The sequence below is a fragment of the Pyrgilauda ruficollis genome, unplaced genomic scaffold (assembly GCF_017590135.1).
Source record: "Pyrgilauda ruficollis isolate IOZ18807 unplaced genomic scaffold, ASM1759013v1 scaffold3, whole genome shotgun sequence".
Lineage (NCBI taxonomy): Eukaryota > Metazoa > Chordata > Aves > Passeriformes > Passeridae > Pyrgilauda > Pyrgilauda ruficollis.
Genome location: NW_024524377.1, coordinates 24,103,505 through 24,126,092, shown reverse-complemented (window position 1 = coordinate 24,126,092; position 22,588 = coordinate 24,103,505). Strand labels below are relative to the sequence as shown.

General features: G+C 41.5%; 1 protein-coding gene across 3 annotated transcripts in view; it reads left to right on the top strand.

Annotated features, from left to right (window-relative positions):
• Window positions 1-22,588, top strand: part of PLEKHM3 (pleckstrin homology domain containing M3) — a 90,991-nt gene that overhangs the window by 37,782 nt on the left and 30,621 nt on the right. For all 3 annotated transcript variants that reach the window (XR_005955572.1, XM_041473003.1, XM_041473002.1), the window contains one exon: window positions 6,836-6,899. Coding sequence is in view for 2 of the 3 variants with exons in the window: in XM_041473003.1 (XP_041328937.1) it covers window positions 6,836-6,899 (64 nt within the window). In the remaining variant the exon portion in view is untranslated. The remainder of the gene's footprint in view (window positions 1-6,835; window positions 6,900-22,588) is intronic.

Here is a 22,588-nt window from a genome sequence, read left to right as displayed (position 1 = left end):
AGTCATTGCAGTAGCTGAAATAAAATTGCCTGTTGATGGAGCTCATACAAACAGACTACCTTCACCTCTTCGCTTCAACTTCTCTCTTTTGGAAGAGGTAACCCTGCATGCAGGATCTTGCAAATTAGTATCTTAAAAACTGTTCGGCTAAAACTGAGGGGATGGTGTTAAGGTGGAATTTGAGCTTTCATTTCAACTAGAGGTAACAAACAGCTGAAGCATTGAGATGTGTGCCAGAGCAGCCAGGGTGGAGGCAGTGCTGCTGTCTGTTCATGTCAAGGGAAGGTCAAAAGCACAAGCTAATGCTCTACCATGGGAAGCATCCAGCTGAGGAACCTGCCACAGCTTTCCATGGTAAGTCTTCCAGAAGACAGGTGGGTCTTTCAGTTCACATTAGTGTTTTATGGTCTAGGGGGCACACCTGTATCTCCTTGTCAAAGAGATCAGTGATATTACATCACTTTCACGTTGGTAATTTCCATTCGCCTTTTGAGACCAGGTTGCTTTCAAAAAAACAATGATTTAAAAGCAAGTTCCTGTTAGATGTTGACACCATATTAAATATTACTTGTGCCATTTTTGTCCCTGTATTTTTATATCAGAACTTCCAGCAGCAAAGTGCAAAGGTTCAAGAGTACCTGACAAAAGCAAAGACCATTTCATTATTCTTAATTTCAAGTTAATTGGGGGCTCGAAATTATTTTGATTTCAAAATGAAACTCTGTCTCTAATTCTCTGTTCTGCTTTTAGTCACAGTGCTACTTGATTAATGAGTAGTAATTCTTGTCTTTCACAATGTTACCATAACCTTGCTCAAGGAACCACAAAGGAGAGGGAGTTGGTGTACTGCATTTTAGTAGGAAGTTTGTAAACTGGTTCAGGGTTGCTGATGGATGATAAGAGTAACAGTTTTAACATAGGGGTGCTCGTGGGAAATTTCATAACAACATAAAATAATACCTGGACATGCTTGCTAATAAATCTAGCACTTAGTGTGGGCTGAAGATATGTGGGAGTGACTGTTCCCAGAACATAACCAGAAGTGTTCATACCTCATGAATGTGAAATGATTCACAAATGCTTTTTTACATAAGCTCATAGAACTAGGGGAAAAAAAAAAGAATCTGGTATAATGCCATAAGAACTAAATGAATAAGTAATGTTTTGGTTTGGTTTAAATTCATTCATTTATTTTTACCTTTTGACTTCAAAATCACTAAGTTCCCAAAGCCTTGTCTTTCTGAGTGACTTTTGTTGGCTGGAAAGTTTGGCTTTTTCTCTCCCAGCAAACTTCCAGGAGCTAAGATTTCCAAGGAAATACGAAATCAAAAGCCTGAAGAAAGCTATTGGAATTAGCAACACTAGAAAAAGTCCTGACTTTTCCCCTCTCCTCTGATGCCATTCTCTATCTCAAATTGACAATGTCCATATCAAATGAATTGCAAGAGAAAACCCAGCAAGAAATGTTATTTACCTTGCCATGTATATTTGGGATAACTAGCAACTCACTGATACCCCTCTGTACTTTTAGAACCAAATAGTAAGTCTGAAAAGTGGGAGCTTCTCTCAGATCGGGCTGCACACAGGTCCTGCCTGCCCGCTTCACATGTGGCTGCAGCTGGTGCTGATGCGTGGCTGCAGGGTCAGGACCAAAGAGGGCTCTTGCCCCTTGTTCAGGGCCAAAAACCCACGGGAACAGAGGTAATCGGCACGTGCTGGCCTTCAGCTGCTGTACTTGGCAGTGCAGTAGCTCCAAAGGTGTGAGTTGCAGTGCCGGGGTATGAACTGTGCTGGATGAGGAAGCGGACTTGGTACCCTGGTGCTGTGCCAGCTGTGGGTGTGTCAGCTTCCTGCAGAGGGGTGGAGAGGAGGCTGAATGCAGTGCTGTGCTGGACCGGGTCATCTGCGTCCCCTGTGAGTCACAGCTCAGTCCTACAGTTCTCAGCCTGGTCAAACCAGACACTCCTGGCTGGCACATGAAACCCAGGTGCCACCTTCCCTCCCTTCCCCCTCTCATCCTAGGTTTTAAGAGGCTTTTTGGTATAAAGAAGACTTGGTTGTGCCCACCTGCCACCTAACTTGATTTCTTTTGATTGCACTGTAAAAAGAAGAGTTCCCCCTGCTTATCACGTTTGTACTTTGGTTATAGTGTCAGGCATAGGCAGATTAATTGGTTGTAGCTTTAGCAGAGCTGTCAGGGTATTTAACCCATTGAAGAAAAATTACCTAGGCTGGTGATAAACAGGCTTTAAATGCAGAGCAATTACTTAGTGCTAACAAAGCACCATGGCTACACACTTTATCCAAATGCAAAAAGCAAACTCTTATCAGTGGTTCTGTTTGCAGGAGGACACTAAAAGATAACCTTTGTTTGTGCAAATACTTACCTGATAAGATCATCCTAGAAGGAACAGATGAAATTTCTGTCTTGCCTGAAGGTTATACCAGATTACAAAGTATCAAGCAAAAAAGAATAATAACCAGAAACTGAGAATGCTCACTTCTTTCTTTTAGTTGGATCAAAAGTCCTAGATGATGTGTTTCTTTTCTGCTTGCATTGATTGTGTTTATATCTAGGACAAAACAATAAAGCGATTTAGAGACCTTTAACCAATAGGACTTTGGATTTCATTGTTCACAGTAACTGGCAAAGCTAGAGGCTGGTTAGCATTGAACTTGGTTTGTCCATTGCAGGTTAAACCCTGACTGGTAGCCAGGGTTTACAGCACAGCAGTGCTGTGACTCATCAGTGGTGAAACTGGTCCGGGAGTTTCCAAGCTGGGAAAGCTTAGGAGGTTCTTTTAGTGGGACGTACCCTTGATACCATTTGGCTCTCAAGGGTCACAGGTCACATTCTGAAGCTGCAGAGGTTTGAGTTTTTATTGTGATGAGTCTTAACGTCTTGTGTTTGACTCTGTCTGGTTCACTCCAGTTTCTTTTCTGTGTTAAGATTTGACTGAAAGGCCACTGTTTATTGAATGCTCTTAATTGACCAATTAAAAAAAAATCTAGTTAGTTGTACCACATCAATCAAAAGATTTACAAAACTGACATTTTATTTTGCTTTCAAATGACTTATCAGATATTTCCCCTTTAGTGTTTATAAAAGACCTTTATATTAAGGGAAAAGTAATATTCAGGCACAAAATATTTTTGTATCAAGGCCTTGTATTAATCTAAGCATGCTCAAAGCTCCTGATGCAACCTTGTGCAGAAACTAAACACATATTTTCTACTGAAGTGTTCCTAAGTGTCATTATCTTAGCCTGCTCTGGGTCTCTGTGAGATTTTTGGACATGAGTGTGATTTTAGGTTGATCTGGATGCCTTGTAGTACTTTGTCTGGATGCTAATGCCATGGTGTGGTGTTTGTGTGAGTCCCATGTTGCCTGCTGTTCTCTACTGGCTTTGGTTTCCTTTGAACAATTTCAGTTGTAGGTGACAGAGGGACAGAGATAGTATAGACACTACTTTCCTACTGGCTACATGGGAGGAGGCATCCGTGCTGGGAGGCAAGAGGCTCTGAATTAGTCCTGTGTGCCTCCTACTGAAAAGTACTTTATATCAGCCATGACCTCATTAGGCTCAGAGAACCTGTGCAGGCAAGCAGTTGGAAACTGGCCATCAGTCATTTTCTTGCTCACTGGAGGACTGCGTCTGTGTGGATTTCCTGCCCCAACTGATTTGCTTGCGTTTTATGAGTTCTTTTGAAAATGTGTTTGGGTTTGGTATTTTGGTGCCTGTTATACTCTTGTTCCCCACCCACTAGAGGCTGACAAAAACTGGCAATGAACAGATGCATTTCTGGGAGGTGGTTTCACCAGTTACATTCAGGTAGCTGTTGAGCTTTGGGTTTTTCTTTCCAAACAGGACTAATAGAAATTTTCTGGAGAAGAACTTAATTGCAGACATGCAGCACAGCAAGACCTGTTTTTGAAGCAGTTGCTCAGCTCACCACAGATGTGGTGAAAGCACTTCATTTATATGAGTGGGGGCTGAGCTGCCTCCTTCTAGGCAACTTCATGGTTTCACAGCCATGAGAATGTATGGTTTCCATCTTTGGTGGTGTGAGCAAATGTTGAAGGAGTGTTTTGCACCTCTTCATTTACTGGGAATCATGCAGGGGCTGGCCTGGTTACTTCATGACTTCTGTAAATGTGTTGTATTTGTGAGCTTTGGCTGCCCAGCTGCTCGTCTGTGGCCTACCACAGAGAACCAATTTTAATTGTTCAAGTCAATAGAAGGACTGTGCATCTGAAGCTGGACCAGACTTACTGAGGGGGTTTTTATGCCTCAGTGTCTGTTTCTGTAGCAAAGGAAATAATCACTCCTCTCACTTGACTGCTGAGTATATGTGTGGGTGTGGGGGGGTGTGTGTGTATATATATATATATGTATATATGTGTTTTGCATAAAACTGGGAGGGCAGTTCCTACTTTTTTTCCTGGAAGTAGATTTGGAGGGAGGAGGTGCGTTGGATACCAGCTCTGCAGAGCTGTTGCTGCAAATTAGCATGTTTTAAGAAAGAGGACAGGTATAGGGATAAGATTTGTCACCAGGGCCTGTGCTGGCTGAGACTCGCCTGACAAAGGAATTTGGTTGATCATGAGTTTGCTTTTCACCTGCACACTTTTTACTAGGAGTTAGAACTTGCAGGATATAAGGAAATAAAATGCCATCCTTGAAGGCAGGGGAGTGTGATATTAGTCATCAATACTAGTCATTTACAGTTTTTGCATTATGGGCTATTCAGGCTATTTCCTGAAAAAGAAATGTTTTATTAGCTAATTGTTTTCCTTAGCAGTGCTGTAAGGGCATCAGCAGATAATGCAGTTTCTGGCAAAGCTGTTTAGTGCCTGCCTGTTATGAGCAGGGGAGAATGATGAGTAAATTTTAATGAAATAAATTCTGTCTGAGCTGAAAAAATACTAATGCTTCAAAATGCTGTTCAGAGTTGACTCCTTATCTTTTAAGAAGTCTGCTAAGTGCAAATGAGCAATTCCAGTCTCATATGTTGTCTGATGTCTGGATTTTGACTGTTTTCCTGTGGTCTTTGACGTTGTGCCAAATGTATTCTGAAGGTGTGATGCGGCAGAGCCACTGCAACACAGTCCCCTGAAAAAGCAGCTGTAGTATAACCTACAGAGCTGAGAGGGAAAAGTGGCAATGCCCTTGTGAGATTGCAGCTGAGAATTGGGTGGGTAGAGTGGATATGCTTGGTGAGTGAGAAGGAGCAATGGCGCAGTCCAGCTCCAGAAAAGTGCCATAAGGGTGGTCTGCAGTTGTCAGTGCCGTGGTTGCAAAACTCTTCTGCTCCTACCCCAATAAATCTTAAATTTTTTTCAAAAGTACAAAAAAATTATGAATTATTTGTACTGCCCACCTTAGCAGCAGTGGGAGGTCCTAGTCCCTTCAGTACATACAGCTTTGAAAACTATCAGTATTAAGGCTGTTGTTTAAGACAGCTAAGGGAATACCAGAAACAGAGGTATTTTCATTATTTATTAGAACCCGTGTTCTATGGAGAGATTGCATTTGGTAGTCTTATTCTCTTGATCTGTAGTGATGTTGTTGCAGCTTCTAAAATCTCTTCTTTGAGCTACTGTGTGCTTTCTCAATAGTCTCATATCAAGATATCATGTGAGTTCATATCGGCCTTTCACTATCTTTGGGATATTTTTGAACATATGGAGTGGTCTCTCTGTTCACTGCCATTCAGTTCTACCATTACAAACCAGTCTTTGCCAGAGCTATGTTCATGTATTTAGTAATATGAAGAGTCTCATTTCTGTATTGCCTTAAAACAATGTGATGGAGATTTAGGAACTGGATTTACAATTTCTACTCTGAAAGAGAACATATAGTGGGAAATAGTTTCACTTCTTAGGATACTTGGTTGCTTTTTTTTTTGCAAAAGTAATCTCCCCTCCCCAGGAGACCTGAGTGTGGTGGTCTATTTGTTCTGTGTGGATGGAAAGGAAAGCTGGTCAGATTGTTGTTTCTCTGTGTGTGGACGCAAAGATAGATGTTCTTTTTCTGTTCCTGACATCTTTATAGCAGATACATACATTTTCATAAATGTTTTTAGTTAATATCCACTTAACATTCCAACGTCCTTTTTTCTCTGTGATTTTATATTAACCCAGTTTTTCATTTTACTGCCAATCAGTCTAATTAGGGCATCTCTTCTCTGTTCAGTTTCCTGTAATTTAGCCTTACTTATCAGGGCTGTCAGTACACAAGCAATGGTCTTGCCTGAAACATTGGCTTATGTAAGGTAAATACTGCTTTCTTAAGTGAGTCATTATAGACTCTATACCAATACATACATTTCTGTATGGAAAGGGGAATTGATATCAGTCAGCTTGATGTTGGAAGAACAGTATCTGCATGGCCTTTTTCCCCAGTATAGTTATTTCCGTTACAAAACCGTAAATCATATGTGAAACTAAGTGTTACAGCTTTGTAGCAGACCAGGAATCTTGTCTGAGACCATAAGAAATACTTCTGATGTGTAGTTTGCATTGTTTATTTTTATTGTTGCATTAATTGTTTAAAGAATCATTGTTTGTGGTCAGAAAGAGCTTTCAGTGGCTGTTAATGTCTCAGTATATGACCTGACAACATGAGAGTGACACTGGCACAGAAATTATTCTTGTTGTGAGACTATGGTGCCCATGCAGAAAACTGTAAAAATAGCTGGTGCTTAGAGGGTGATATAATTCTAGTTTCTTTCTCTCTAACATCACTGTCCTGCCGTTATTTTGGTGGGGAGAGGAAGCTTAGGAGTTTCCCAATCAAAAAGGTGTGACACATACCCATTTGTCTCTTTTCAGGATCTTTCCCAGAGAGTATCTTCTTCAACAAATCCATCTTTATTCTCTGGCAGACCTTCAGCAGGTGAGTGTCTTTGCTTTATTCTACCTGTTACACATGGAGCCTGTTCTCATCTTCAGACCTAATTACACATTTCCCTTGTAGCTGTTCATAGCATAAATACCTGCACTTCCAAGTTGTGTCTGTGGTTTGTAGCTTAGTATAAAAAAGGGTTAACAGTGGTGTTGATTAGGGATGAAAGCCTAGAGTATCAGTGTTCAAATAGGGATGGAAAGAGACTGTGAAAGAAAACTGTAGTCTGTAAAGAGAACTTTGCTACGACAAATTTTTCATCTGCTCAATAAATTCTCATCAGTCTCAGCCCATAGGTGCCAAGTAGTATTTCTTTCTTTGCTTGAAAGAGTAGTTGTTCAGGAATTTAGAAGTTTATGAAGTCCCTAATTCAACATGATTATTTGCAAATCTGCTGAGCATTGCCATGAGGAGGAGAGAGGAGCGGAGCGGAGCCTAACCCCCACCCCAGTTCCCCCCTAACCTCAGCCAGCCTTCTATGCAGAGCTGAGCCATGCAGTGTTACCATGACAGATGTGACCATGGAAGAGGTCATGGGCCAGCAGAATTTGTCTTTGCATTGTTACTGATTCAGCTAAGCAAGGACCTTGAAGTACATTTACCTGAACAGCAGAATTTTATTATGTAACAGATTAAACAAGAAGAATTTGGAAAAAAGAGCTGAAAAAGGGAAAATAGGGGATCTAAGGTGAATGTGCTGCAGTGCTCAGATGCGCAGTGGAGGAAGCAATGAGGTGAGGTGTGCTGGCTGACCTGGGCACCTCTGTGTTCACACTAATGCTGTTGCCAGTGGTGTGTAAAACAGTATTTTAAGCTTCTTTCACCTGCTTCCCTTCTCTAGTGGTGCCTTTTCTGCAGGATAAGAGTAGCATAGTCAGTTCTGGATGTTCAGTTGACACATAAAGTTGAGGTAGTTCAGATGCCCCTCAGAGCTGGAGACTACAGAACAACAGGAAACGTGGCTTTTGTTGGCTGGTAGAATCACAGGGTAGAAATGATTCCATATATAAAATAAAAAGGCCAGTTGCCTGAGGTCTGAAACTGTTTCCACATCTTTTCAGCATGTTCTGCTATCTCATCTTTAATAATCAAGCCATGAAAAAGCGAGCTACTTAACTCCAGAGCTGCAGTCTCCCTGGTGGGCCTGTCTATTAGCCCCTAGTGCTTTGTAAGCTGCTTAATCAGTTCCTAACATTGGTAGTAGATATTTTAGAAGCAAGCAGCAGCTTATCAAGCACCCTGGGGGAGAGAAGGAGGGTATTAGTCATAATTCATGCATTGATTTAGCACTTTCCCATAACATGTTTCTTTGTGTTTGTGTTTGCAAGACACCTTCTCTTCCCCTGAGGCGCCCAGTCCCAAACTTATCATATTTAGAGGCAATATAATTTGATTACCATTTCTGCTGAGGTGGGTTAAATTACATTTCCCTTTTAATCTAGCTGTATCCTTGTTGTGAGCATGGAGAGGGTTTTCCACATTTCAGAGGCTCCAAGTTTGAAATCGGATTACCTGTTTTTGTCGAAGTGGATCCAGAGTGGAAAAGAGAGGAGGGCCCCATTGAGAGAATGAATCCAATGGTCAGATAAATTCTAATACCCTTCACAGCCCCTCCCTCCTGTCTGCTTTGCCCTTACTGCTGCTCTCAGTTGCTCATCATTTTCCATTGACCTGCAGTTTGGGTAGTTTTAATCCTGAAAGTTTTCCTCCTTTTGATTCCTCTGCTGCCTATTTCCTCATATCCATGGACTGCTTTTGCACTGTTTCCTGCTGTCATGTAGATTGCATGTGTTTGGGGAATTAACTAAAAGGTTTATTAAAGATTAATGGAAAGATAAGGCATAGTGAGTGAATTAGAAAAGCAGAGAGGGGTAATCTGCAGATATAAGCAACCTTTACCCTGGTTAGTCCCAGTTCAATTCTGATTTGTTTCCTGGCCAAGTTCCTTTTAAAGATCCTAGAAAACATGGTTGTTTCCCACCTAGCAGCTGAGTTTCAAAAATGGGGTTTGAGGGTCTGTTGTTAGTTCAAAAAGGTTGAAATGCCTGTTTGCCAGTAGGTGAAGCAGCTTATAATACTATTCTGAAATAAAATCCAATATAAATCTCTTTCCAAGCTTAACAGGGCCTAGATATTATGAGTCTAGGAGAGTATATACTTGGGCTATCTGGTGGTCTGGGGATGGTTGTCACTTGGATCCATTTGGATAGGGCTCTAGTGGGGAAGACTTTACTGTGAGGTTAAAAGCAGAGTAAAAAAAAAAATTGGAAAAAAGTGGCCTTAATATTTGAAATTTCCCAAATTCTGGTGATGCAGTGGTTTTTGCTAGTACTTGTGTTGTTAACAATTGCTTGTAGGGCAGATGTGAGTAACCAAAGAGACAGCAAGTGACAGTCTTTATTTGTGTGTACACACAAATGCATACATGGACTCTAGAAGGTTTTGCTGCAGCCCAAGGCCCCAGGGGCTACATTAAAGTTTACAGAAGTCTATCTGTGGGCATTCCTGTGGGGTAGATGTTCTTAGAATCCTGGTGTCAGCAGATGAGATAACTGATGAGGTGTGTTCAGATTGAATAGGCACAAGTACCAAGTGTGATTTAACAGGCACAAACACTACAGCTTGCCTGTTCTGCCTCATTGGCTGCACGTGTTCGTCTTTGCAACCTCGTGTCATCTGCCCTGCATCACCCATACCCCTCTGCATCTCTGTTAGGCAGTTTATCCAGAGTTATTCCAGTCAATTAAAGCTTTCAAGAGGGAGATCTCCACTTGGTAGGAAGCAAGTATTCACTCTTGAATTTGCTGGTCTTAGCAGACATAGTATACTGGAAAAATGGATTAGCCTTGTAGACCATGATGTGCTGTTACAGTCCAGGATGTTTTCATCCTAAACCTGTCAGAGATGTGAGCTCTCTTCTCTGCGGACATTACTGATACTTTTGTGCATGTATGGACAGAGTTCATGCAACAGGAGTTAAAAAGTGTCCATTTAGATTTTACAGATGTGATTATGGGCCTGCTTTTATTGAAACTGAATTTTTACACTGTTAACTTCGGTCCAAACCAACATTTGACTCAGACAAGAGTCTTGTATTTCTTACGAAAAGTAATTCTGGCTCCTTACACTACATAACATGTTGATGGGAGCTGTTGAAGTAAAAGACTAGAAGGCACTATTGTGCTGATTTCCAAATTCAGATGGTTCATCCATAGAGAGTTAAGTAATGTCTTGCCTCTTTTTTATGTTAAGTAGCAAGATACACAAGTGTACAAAAATTATTGTAGTGATGCACAGGAAGTTCCACCTGAACATGAGGAAGAGTTTGACTGTGCAGTGACCATGCATGGGAACCTGTTGCCCAGAGGTTCCCTTTCTGGAGATATTCAGGAACTACCTGGACACAGTTCTGTGCCACATGCTATGGGATAACTCTGCTTGAGCAGGGAAGGTTGGTCCAGATGACCCACTGTGGGCCCTTTCAGCCTTACACATTCTGTGATTCTGTGATGGTGTTTACTGTAGAAACTGTCTTCATCATGGCAATTATTTCATCCTGGTTATACCAATCTAAAACATACAGTAAAATGGAAAAGATCCACATAAGGGCAAAAATTACTAGATGTCAAGGATGGAAATTGTGAGCAAGATGGATGATTTTAAAAGATGATAATTTGAAGACTTGTTTATACAGGAATACTCAGGGAAAAATAATGAAGTGACAAAATATGGGAATTTAAAAAGATGAGTTGAATTACTTTAAATCACTGTGTAAATACTGTTATTCAAAATATAAGTGGCTTTCATTTGGTTTATCTCCATTTACTTTGGAAACAAAGTGACATAAATTGCATTAAGGCCATTTTCATTCTGAATGTGTATGTCTGTACAGGGATTTAATGTTGTATAATTTATCCATTTTAAAATTATAGATAAACTAATCTGTTGAAATTTAGTTAAAACATTATTGACTTCAGATCAACTTTCCTGACTACCTGTAGATGAACCTACAAATAATGTGAAGAACAGTGCAGAGAAAGGATGAACAGGAGAGCCCTGTTCTCACAATAATATGGCACAGATCACACAGTGAGTATGAGGGACGCATAAAAATCTTTAATGGAAATGCTTCTTTGCAAAACACAGTGAATATGAGGAGTTTAATGCCACAATAGTGTCACTGAGGCCAGAAATGTATCATCTTTGAGAGGATTAAGTATCCATAATGAGAATATCCACAGTTACAGTACATAAAATAAAGGGATTATAAGATTTCAGACTAGGCATACTATACTGAAGGGATTAGGAAGATGTCTCCCCTACTGACAGACAGATCAATGATTTAATCTTCCTCTGACGTTTGGAACTCTGATTACACACAGCACTGATTACAGCTCCTGTGAGCATTTTGGGCTTGCTGGACTGTTGGTCTCACTGCAGCATTCCTCACTGGGAAATCTTCATGTTTCTGCTCAAGCTTTTCTGCATATAAGGCTCCATAACAAGAGTATGGGGAATAAAAATGAGCTTCAATGAAATAAAAGTTCTACCTGATTTGAGTCTAATACATTGTTAGATTAGGATTAGAAAGTTAGAACAGCAAAGAAATCACTAGCTCTCCTTCACTCCTCCAGGTTTTTAAACCACATTGTACTTTCATTGCACCTCCCAGACAGAAGTGAAGAAGTAGATCAGACGTGCTCTTTTTGCTATTTTTACATATGCAAAGCTTTAGGTTGATTTAGACAAATTGTTTCATCAGTCCCAACAATAGCAAAGAATGCAAGATGTGGACTTCTTTTGCCATTTACTTGCTGTTTTTTTCAGAAGTAAAACTTCTTTTCTGATAACTCAGTCCTCATAGCATTGCTGATAGATGCTTAGTATAGATTTGTAACATACAGCCTGACAAATTCCAAGCCCATCAGTGGTGGTATCCCTGCCCAGCAGTTCCTTTTTACTGATACAGTAAAAGGATGGGATGTAGCATCTAACCCACATAGAGCCTGTGCATATGGCTGTATTGATTGAAAAAAATGGGATTTGGCTAACATATTTTGGGCTTGCTGTACTTTTAGAAGTATTACTAAATTAGGTGCTTGACAAACACCCTCCTGCTCTTAGTGTATGTAGCTGAGCCTATGAAATCATGAGTGCAAACTCAGTTATATCAATGAGAGAGTCTGTTGTTGTCATTTGTGTCATTCAGTGATTCAGTATAAGCTGTATCACCTTAAACTTCTGTTTACCAAAGAGGTTTATCAATGTAGCTGTACTAGCAAATTCTTTTAATTTTAGGCAAGCCCTTTTTTTGCTTAAGGGGCAGAAAATGAGAAGGAGAATTAGGTTTTGGGCAGGCCTGGCTATGCTGAGATGACTGAAGATTTGTCTGTCACAGTTCTCTGTGGGAACTGTCTGCGCTCAACAAGGGCAGCAAAATGCCAGACACATCATCTGTGCCATAGCAGCCACAGCTCAGAGTTCAGCACTGTTGGGAGCACAGTGATTCACAGCTCCAGCCTCCCAGGCAAGGGTGGACACAGCATGTGTGACAGAGGTGTAAGTCCTGCAGTGTGTTACTGCAGTGTAATACTGCCAGATAGTTCTCTACATGAACCATCTAAGGATGCATCTTAGACCACAATGGCATAATGTTAGTAGCTGTCTTTATGACCTGTGCCTGGTTGACAGTGTTCTAAACTAAGTATATTAGCAGAGGAATATGAAAATAGTCCTAGGATGGGAAAAACACACAATATCTGTCTTCATAAGTATTAAAAGATCTGATAGCAAAGCAGCAGTTAAACAGCTTGTCTACTTTCCTGTGGCTGTGGCTCCTTTATCACTGAATCACAGAATGGGTGAGGTTGAGAGCACCACAGTGTGTCATCTGGTCCAACCTCCCTGCTCAAGCAGGGTCATCCTGAAGCACCTGGCACATCATTTATTTTTGTCACTCCCTGGAGGTTGCCAGCACTGAGCTGCCTTTCAGCAGAACAGGAAGCTTCAGGTTAGCTGATATTCCCAGTGTGTGTGTAATTCTCAAAGTGCTGACAGCTCTGGTTACAATTAGTTGTAATGGCAGTGATCTTCCTGGCTGTTCCCTTTTACCTCAGCTCTGCTGGGAAAGGGAGTTGCTGTCATTCAGAGTGGCTTTCAGGCAGAGAGCATGGCAGAGCCAGCCAGGCTGGGGGATGAAAAGCTGGCAGGAGCATTTTTGCAGGTGGCTATCAGGAAGACAAGTTCATCTGAATTAGGTATTGCAGGCAAAGTCTAGAGATCTAGCAAGATTGTTAGTAGATGTTTTTAATAGTAGGACTGCTTTCAGCACTGCATGGAACCAGAATTTTTAACAGGGTTTATTAAATACTTGTAGTCATTTTCCTTGTGAATATGTAATGTAAGCCACTTGGGATAAGTGTGGCTTTTTAGAATGAAATTCTGTTTTAAATGGCCCAGTAGTTGTGCCAGGGATTCACAGGAGCTTTTGAGTTGAGATCTCCAGAGATATTTAATTTTTTTTCAGCCTGTAGAAGCACCAGCAGTAATATAAGTTACCCCTTTTCTGCTGCCTTGTGCTAAACAGGTTTCTTCTGTTATTTTCTGCTGTGCAGAATGAAAAGCCCAGTACTGGAGATGCAGGTTAGCAGTGTAAAAGATTGGGCTCTGAACTCATTGCTCTACTTCACTTAAAATGATGATTCGGGAGAGCCAGCTGGGTGTTGCTTCAGGACTAACATCCTGAAAAAACAGATTTCCCAATAAATAAAATACTGTCTCAGGGCTACCTGCTTGGATGAAAGAACTTTTTTTTAATTTTTATTTTAAATATACTTTGTACTCACTGAGGTTTTTTTCAGAGTAGCCCTAGCCTTTTTCTTAGTATGTTGCTTTCTTGTTCTAAAATCCTTCAGAGGACTCCTCCTTAAAATGCCCAGATCCAGTCCTATGCAAGGCAGAAAAGTTTCTAATTTTGTGCTATCACTCATGAAATAACATCTTGCTCAGTGGGCATAGAGAGTCATTTAATATCTGTGCATGCATTTGCTTGCTTAATCTTAAAAAAAAAGTGTATATATACTCTCTGCCTGAATGCATATTTGCTTCTGTATGTTTTTAAGCCTAAGTAATGTGCTTTCTGTTTTCTACCAGCCAAATTCCTGGTACTCTTTCAACATTGTTTGATTAAAACAGCCTTTAACCTTTGCTTGAATACCTTTTTCTTAAAACAACCTATAATTCATCCCTGCAACAAGATCAACTGCAACTAGGGGTGTGACAAAATTGACATGTAAACCTTGAGGGAAGGAGAAAGGAGGACAGACGATTGGAACACAGTGAAGTGTGTGTCGTGTTGCAGAGCTGGCGGGGGAGCTGGCACAGGTGATTTCCAGTCATGTTGTTTATGCTGAGACAATTCCATCTCCTCTTCACTTGTGTCAGCTTGCATCCAGAGACCTGCTGAAATTTCGGGCATTTCTTCCTTTCAGTGAGAAGAGTGGGGGAGGGCTTGAAGGAACCTTGTCATCCTCTCTCTCCTGCTATAAATTGACTTGAACTGTCACCAGTTTGTTTTTCCTCTCCCCCAGCCAATGTAAAACTCCATCTTCACCTTGCCCCCTGCCTATGTGTGCTTTTCAGAGATTAGCAGTGTTTGTTCTTGACCTTGTATTCCTTCCTCTTCCCAGTGCCTATTTTAGTTAGGGGCTAGTTTGTGGAGTATCTCTCTAACAGCAAATTAAACATATTTAGGGGTTTACTCCAGAAGGACTGTGAACAGCAAATGGCTTTGCCTTCAGTGCAGACTGCCTGATGCAAACAAGTCAAAGGGGGCTTCTGATTTCTGTTTATTCAAATCTCACTCCTTTAGTTTGCTCTGCTTTAGTTTGATTTATTTGGCAGTTGGTTTTGTGAGGTTCTTTTTGTTCTTTGCAGTGTTTATTGCAGGGTTTCCTTTCGGGCTGCTCTCTGCCCTGTGTGGGTGATGAGTTAGTGCAGCACAATGCACGCTGGTGTCAGCACTGGGTGAACGGAGTCCCTGGCTCACCTGCTCCTGCCCACCCTGCTGCCACCTGTACCACAGGCTGAACAGGCTTTTGGGACAGCGAGGGACCTGTGGAGGGTGTAAAGGGAAGAGGAGGCAGAGGGTGGGGTGGTATCACTCTTGCTGTTGGGAGCTGGGATTGTGGCCCGTAGCATGCCTGTCACAACTGAAGTTACTGCTGTATTCTTCTTTAATTTGTTGTATAGCAGTGCACAGTGACTGATTGTAGCGTGCATGCACACAAATAGTAAGAGATCATTCTTCCCTTAAATCACCTGTAATTTAAATAAACAAGACAGGCAGTCTGAAAGAGATGACTGGGAGTCAAAATGGAGCAAGGAAAGCCAGCTAAGTAGTATATTGGACAAAAGATCTGATATCTGTCCCTCTGCAACTTTTACCTCATGATCATCCTTCCTCCTTCCATTTCCTTTTCCTCTGAACTAAAGATTAATTGTGCATTGAAATTATAACAAGAATTTGTGATGTTAAGAATCTGGCCAACGGAAGAGAAAAAATCCTCAAGGAAATTAGCAGTCCACAAGCATTGTCTGTTCCCTAGATATAAATGACTGGGAACTTCCCAGCCAGGGAATGTTTTCCCTTTATTTTCTCTGCAACTTGAATTATCCTTAGCTAAGCATATTGTGGCATGCTTGTTTCCAAGTCTGTGTTTTTATCACAGAAGTCCTGACCCCACTGAAATCTTCATGGGGCAGAGCTTGCATTTACCATTTCGGCTTTAATGGCCAACTTGCATGTTTAATGAATGCAGAAAATACCTGCTTGCTATCCAGTAAACAAATAGGGAAAGGCAATCATTGTATTTTGTCCATTTTTGCTTGTCCTGGTTTGTGACAAAGATTACCTGTGACAGACAAGAGAATTTGTCAGAAAATGGTTTCTGAAATAGATGTTGCAATGTAAGGATAGGAGGTAGAGTGTAAAGTAAAGATCCTGACCACAGCAAAAGATCTGAGGTAGGCATTAGGAACAACTTTCCAGTTGTTCTGAGTACTTGACAGTTGTGGTATCTCTCTGGTGAGAAGTTTCTAAGCAAGTCAGACAGACATTTTGGTTGTGCTGGAGGGTGAGGAACAAACTGGATGTTTCTAAAGGTGTTTTTTCTAGACCTGTTTTCTTGTATCATTGGTAGCTCCTTTAAAAGCGTATTTCTCATCTGTCCTGGAGGTGAAGAAAGGTTATTGAATGTTTAGTCCTCCTCCACAAAGCTTCCACTGGTAGAATTTGAAGGGTAGTGAGCATCCAAGTGATGCATTGAAGACAGTCTCTTCAGGACATTTTATTGCCCTTTCATTCAGTCCAGGAAGCATATTCTCTGTGGTGCTTTAAAGTCCAGGCAAAGTTGAAGCTTACCTCTGAATTTGTTAGGAAAAGGCATGATTCATACTGGCTGTTTCTGGAGAGGTAGAAAGAAAACAACCAATGAGGGCAGAAACCTTTTCTGTAGAGGATGGTGGAAAGCTGTCCACAATTGTTGTCTGCTCCTTCAGGTAGCTGCCTTCTGCCAGACATGCCTGTGACATTATTCCTCTGAATTAAAGTACTTTCTATCTCTTCAATTTACGTAATTGGGGATCATGAATGAGTTTCATGTCCACCACCCCTTCTATTTTCTCAGTGCCTCTTGGCTTTTCATGTCTCTTCTGCATTGCGTCAGTGCCTCCTGGCAAATTCTGTCTATGTCTGTCTCTCAGATAGAGCCAAGTGTGTGTCTGGCCTTGAGAAATAATCATAAATTTTGTTCTGTCAGGAGGAGAGGCCAGGACAATCCAGTTTAGATTTGAACCAGTAGTTCAAGGTGTTTTAGGGATTTCATATCACTTAACCCATACCCTCCAGGCATCACTTGTGTCTGACATGTAGATCAGACTGGAGGAATAAGAGGAACAGATTGCTCAGTGCTCCAAAAGGAGGTTATGAACAAACCTGTGTCTTTAAAGAGAGTGGCTTCTAATAAATGTTATCTGCAGAGAAATACACCAGTCCCTGCATGAGTAGTTAATGTTACTGCTTCAGTGTTGGCTCATAAAACAACTTTATCGCCTCTATGGCGATAATGATTAACAAGCTGATTTACAAGGGTGGGGTCACAAAGCCATTTGGCAAATTTAACTTGTCTCACAGTGGCAGGAATACAGAACCTGAGTTTTACAGTATTTTTACCACTTTACCTGGAGTACTTAACCTTGGTGGCCAGGCTCTTAGGCAGAGCAGTAGCAGCAGGTTCTCCTTTATGGGGATAATAACCAGAGTTTCCTCTAGTGCTTCTGATCCCTGAGGAAATTTCAGGTCTCAATCTAAAGATTCAGGAGCGCTGGGAACATTTCATGAGTTCCCATCTCAGTGTTTATTCCCTGATCACTTCGCCACAGTGAACTGACAGTGTTTACAGGCACACTGTTACGTGATGCCTCTGGTTGATTGCCCCTTCTGCTAGAGCTGGCAGAATATCTACCCAAAGATGTGTGTAGATTTATCTTCCTACTCTTAAATTCTGGATAGCTTCTGTTAAAATATCCTTCATCTATTGATTCTCCATTATCTTGGATCTTAATAAGGGATTTTTTGTTTAGACTGTGTCAGATTTTTTATTTTATTATCATATGGTAGGAATTACTCAGAGTGGCAAATTTAAAAATTTTAAAAGTATTTTAATCCAGAAACACTTTGTGTGGTTGTAATATACCGTGATACTGTTGAGAATCTAGACTTCTTAACCTTTGCAGTTTCTCACATTGAGCAAAAGAGTGGATCTCAAGGCTCAGCAAGCTGTATTCCCTTTACTGTCTCTTCTGACAATCCTAGTGTGGGTGATCAAAGGTGTTTATGATCTCCATTCTATGTAAACATCTACTGCACTTTTGGAAGTGGATACAAATGCACAGACAGGGTAGGGGTTTTGATGACTCTCACTCAAATTCACTACATAGACTCTTGCAGGGATGGAGGTCTTACTCAGTACCTTTTGCTTCTTATCTAGCAATGCTGACAGGAGCTCTGCCCTCAAAACAAACACTCACTGACCTCAGAAATGTCTGAAAACTGTACTGTTTTTCTTTCCTGTCCAGAAAGTTCATCATATCTGATAGACTTCAGTGCTGATTTATGTGGCCATGATGCAAAGTTTGGGTATTTCTGTGGCCCTGATCTGCTAGGTGGGTGGAAGGCTATTGCAGGTGTTACTTGAAGTGCTGGTGGATTACAGCTAACTCATTTGTCCTTCTGTTTTTACACATCTCTCCCCTAGTTCCTGCTAAAGTTGTTGGGATATTACATCTGTGGAAATGACACAGCCTGAGTTAGGAGGGGTGTTGCATGCTTGCCTTGTCTAATCACTATTTGATTGCTTTTCAACTTAGTCCCAACCAGAGGTTTCTATTAATGTCTTTTGTAATTTGAACAACTCTCAGGAACTGGAACAAACTCTAGTTCTGTAACAGGGTTTTTTCTTGCCTAGTTTTTGGTATTGCTCTATTTCCCAAACAGAAAGTTATTACAAGTCATGAGTTTAGGTTACCATCTCTGGGTTAAAACTCTCAGCAGACTTGAGAAGTTCTGCCACTGTTCCCTTGGCCACGTTTCTAGTTTGGTTTTTAATGTGAAAGCATATATTGCAACACGATGTTCACTACATTGCTCTCCCATGGAACTGGTTTGTGCAATCCTCCTTCATCCTGGTAAGTAGGTTCTCATACAAGTTTTTGTTGACTGAACAGGGAAGACAAAGTGACTTGACTTCTCTGCTGTGTGTGATGGGGGCTGGGGGTTTGTGCTGCATGGAGGCACAGCAGGGTCTGGGCAGTGGAACCTTCAGAGCTGGACTTCTGCCAGCACTGTGCTCAGCCCAGGGAACCAGGATGAGAGATGGAGTCAGGACAGATCTGGAACTCAGCGTGTGCCAGAGATGAGGGAGTGCCTCTCCTGCAGCGCAGGGCAGTGCTGTGGCTCAGAAATGTGTTGTAAAGGTCAGACACAGGGACTCTGGTCACAGGCCCCTGGGCAACACCTGCTGCTCCTGAAACTTGTCTGAGAGCAATAGCCCTGTTCTGCACATAGTGGGCCACTCTGGCTTGGTGGATTGCTCTGGTCTATGGCCTTTGTAGGTATTGTTTGCTGGGGACAGCTGGCTGTCCATTTGTTTGTGAAAACATCACCTTGATAGAGCAAGGGAACTATGAGGAACTTCCAGTCTTTGAATGAAGGATCAGGAAGCCTCTGGGGCTGAGCAGCCATCCTGACAAATAGTTAAACTTGGACTGATCACGCATTGCCCTCATAATCATATTAATGTGATGTATCCAAAGGGACTTCAACTTGTAGCACAGCCACTGCTGCCTTTTATCTTGTGTCTTGCTGGTGAATCAGGAAACACATAACCCAGTGCATGTGTCCTGCCTTCCCACTGCACAAAGACTCTCACAGCCTTTGCCAGCGTTGGCTTGTTTGACAGTCCTTGTGTTTTCCCCTCACCTCACTTATCCTGTGCAATTGTTTCTTCAGAATTATACTGCTCCCCAGCTGAACACAAAGATATTCCAAGAAGAAAGTTTGCTTTACCTTTATTCATAACATTGACGTGTATGAGAAGCCTCTGTTTCATAAATCATTTAAAATAATTGTGCCAGCACCCTTTCAGCACGTATTCAGATACTTGTACCCCTTTGTTTCTTCCATTGTTGCAGACAAGTCTCTGCCTTCCTCTCTTGCTCTTCAGAACAGCTTGAGCTTTCCCAGGCTGGGTTCAGGAGGCTGGGCAGTGGGGCAGGTAGCTGCTCCTGCTGGATTTCCTGGTTTCTCCTTTCTTCCTGGCAGCCCTTGCACCTGAAGCCAAACTCTGGCCAGAGAGATAGTCTGCAGTGTGGGCAGGGAACCTGTATGGGAGGCTCCTCCAAAACACAGCTTGTCCCATTTCAGGTGGAAGATATGTGGCAGTTACTGTAAAAAACAGTGTTTGCTTTGCTGGTTTAAATTGTAAGTGCTTTGAGGGCAGGGCCTGGCTTTTATGTATGTACATGTGGGTGTGTATTTTTATACAATTCCTAATGTGACACACACAGGAGCTGCTCTGTGCAAAGCCATGGCTTTCTGTCTTGTGGAAGCTTAGATAAATGTTTTTCCTGATCCAGAGAGATGAACAGTGATTCTGATCTGAACACTGGGGCTATTCAGAGACACAGCTTGCTTTGGACTTCTGAACACAACTGTTTTCCTTCTGTTGTCACCAAGCAGTGTACCCCAGTGTATTCCAGGTACAGCAGTGATAAGCATGTCCCTGTGTCCGCAGTGATGTTGGGATGGATTCCTTGACCAGTTAAGGAAGAAGAAGCTGCATTGTACCCTCTGTCATTTGCTGACTGGAATGCCATCATTAACCACCTCTCACCCATAGTTTTGACCAATTAAAAAATTGCTTCCTCTGCAGAGAGTTTGGATTAGAAACATACCTTGCTCTTTATGTGTGCTGTAAGTGGAAGACAACCTGAACTCAGCAAAATTTTAATGTCAGCTTGATGTTTTTTTCTTTTTAAGAGACAGGCATATATTTTTAATCCTTTGCCAGGTGTATGCTGAGACATCCCCTATGTTGAAGAGATTAGTCAAGGGTGAAAATTTTGGTTTCTGTTCCTTTGGCATACTCTTAATTTAGTTTTATGCTAAATTGCGACACTTGTGAAATGTGATGTACTTTTCTGCAGCTTGTAGTGTGTGATTTCAGAGTTTCACTGTTTCATAAACTTATTTTGTAAACTGAAATGTTCTCAGGAAAGGTTCAGGTCAAAGCTTAGGAGTGGCTCCAGCAGTGAGAACAGACGGGTGCTGGATTAGACTGCATGGGGGCTGTGAAGTCTTCATCACTGAAAGGCTTGAGGAACAGATACAGCTGTAAAGAGTGATGTAAATATTAGTGGCTCTGCCAAGACAGCCTCTTGAGGTCTTTCTTTTCCTCCCATAATTTCCATGATATCTGGATAATGCATTATATTTGACTATCACACTTCTATTCTTTAATCACTTATGTTTCCTTGAAACTCAAAATCAGATTCTAGCAACTGGGAACATCCTGGGACTCTTCCATCATAGTTCTGGGATGTCTAAACTGACTGACTCTGGACCTTTGGCAGTTTTAAACAGTTTTAAAACAGGAGAAGTTTAAAAACCTTTGGTGATACGTTCTGTGCTCCTTTTCCCAAGCTATAAAGCACTCACTGTGAAACTGTTACCACAAAACAGTGAGTAGACAGCAAGTAGACTTGGGACAGCAAATAGGAATCTTCCTCTCTGCTTGCCTAGCATAAATGGAGATGAGGATTTTATTCTTATTAGCTACAAACAGGAATGAGATAAGGCTGCAAGGAAAAATCAGCCTGTGTATAGCCTTGAGGTCTCTGATGAAACAAAATAACACAAAATTTACAGATGCTAAAACCAGTGATAACATCGATTTGATGCTGCATTTTGTCTTCCTCCTGTAATACAGTAAAATGGCCTGTAATTCACATTGCAAAATTGGCATGCATGGCTCTTTGAAGATATCATCTTCCTTGTATGTCTGCAGTGGCCAGAATAACAAGCCCCCCCCGCTACAGTGCTACAACAAGCCATATAAATAAATAAAGAGGGACAAATAACATCATCTCCTCAGGGCAGCTGCCCACTCGATGTGTCTTGCTTAGGTTGTGAACTCTTCAGCGCAGGAAAGTTTTTGTTCCTTGTAGTTTTAAATTCACCCCCAGTGCTTAGGAAGGCAATAGATTATGATAATTGTGTTTATTACATTATATAAAGTGTTACTTCTATTCTGATATTTAACTTTTAAATCGTTGCTGACAGTGACATGAGTTCAGATTCAGAGAGTTTGTTTGCACTGTGTCTTTAGCCTGACATTTTAAGCTGAGCAGTTGTGGCCTGAGGTGACTGCTATAGCATGTCAGAGCATGAAAATGCTCTGGAAAATTTTTATGCATTGTGGTTTATTTATTATCTTTGTACGTGTGTTTCATCTATTAGTGCCTCAGTGGGTTTTTGGAGGGTGACTGTAGCCTTGTCACTAGCTGGCTGGCTTCACTGTTTCTTTCTTTCTGTTTATTGAATATTGTCAACTTCCATGTCTCCCCTCTGTAACTGTGGAGTCTGCAAGCAAAATATTTCTTCCTTCAAAATGAAAAACAAACCCTAGCCTAGGGGAGCTAAATTAGCTTCTGACCATCCGTTAGAAGGTTAGCAGTATCACTACCTTGAACTGTGGCTTCATTTTCGTTTTTTCATGCAGCAGCTTCTCTGCATTGTTTATATTGTGGTTGAAGGGGATCTTCCTATACCAGGATGCAATAGGAACGTCATTTTTCCTCTGACATGAGCAGATGTCCTATCTGCAGTAGTAGCAATAACATTGCTGCTTCCTGTTGTTGCAGGTGTTGTTAGCAGGCTGGAGCTGAAGGCAAAGAAGGGGCACATATCAGCCTGTGCCATTCACTGCCATCAACACCAGCACTCCCCATGCACCTCCTTTTCCAGTTGTATTTGTTAGTAGTGGCTTTCTTGGCTAGTGGGCAGGAAGTTGCCCTGGAACACAAATTTATTTCCTTACTACCTGGCCTTTGCTTCTCTGTTG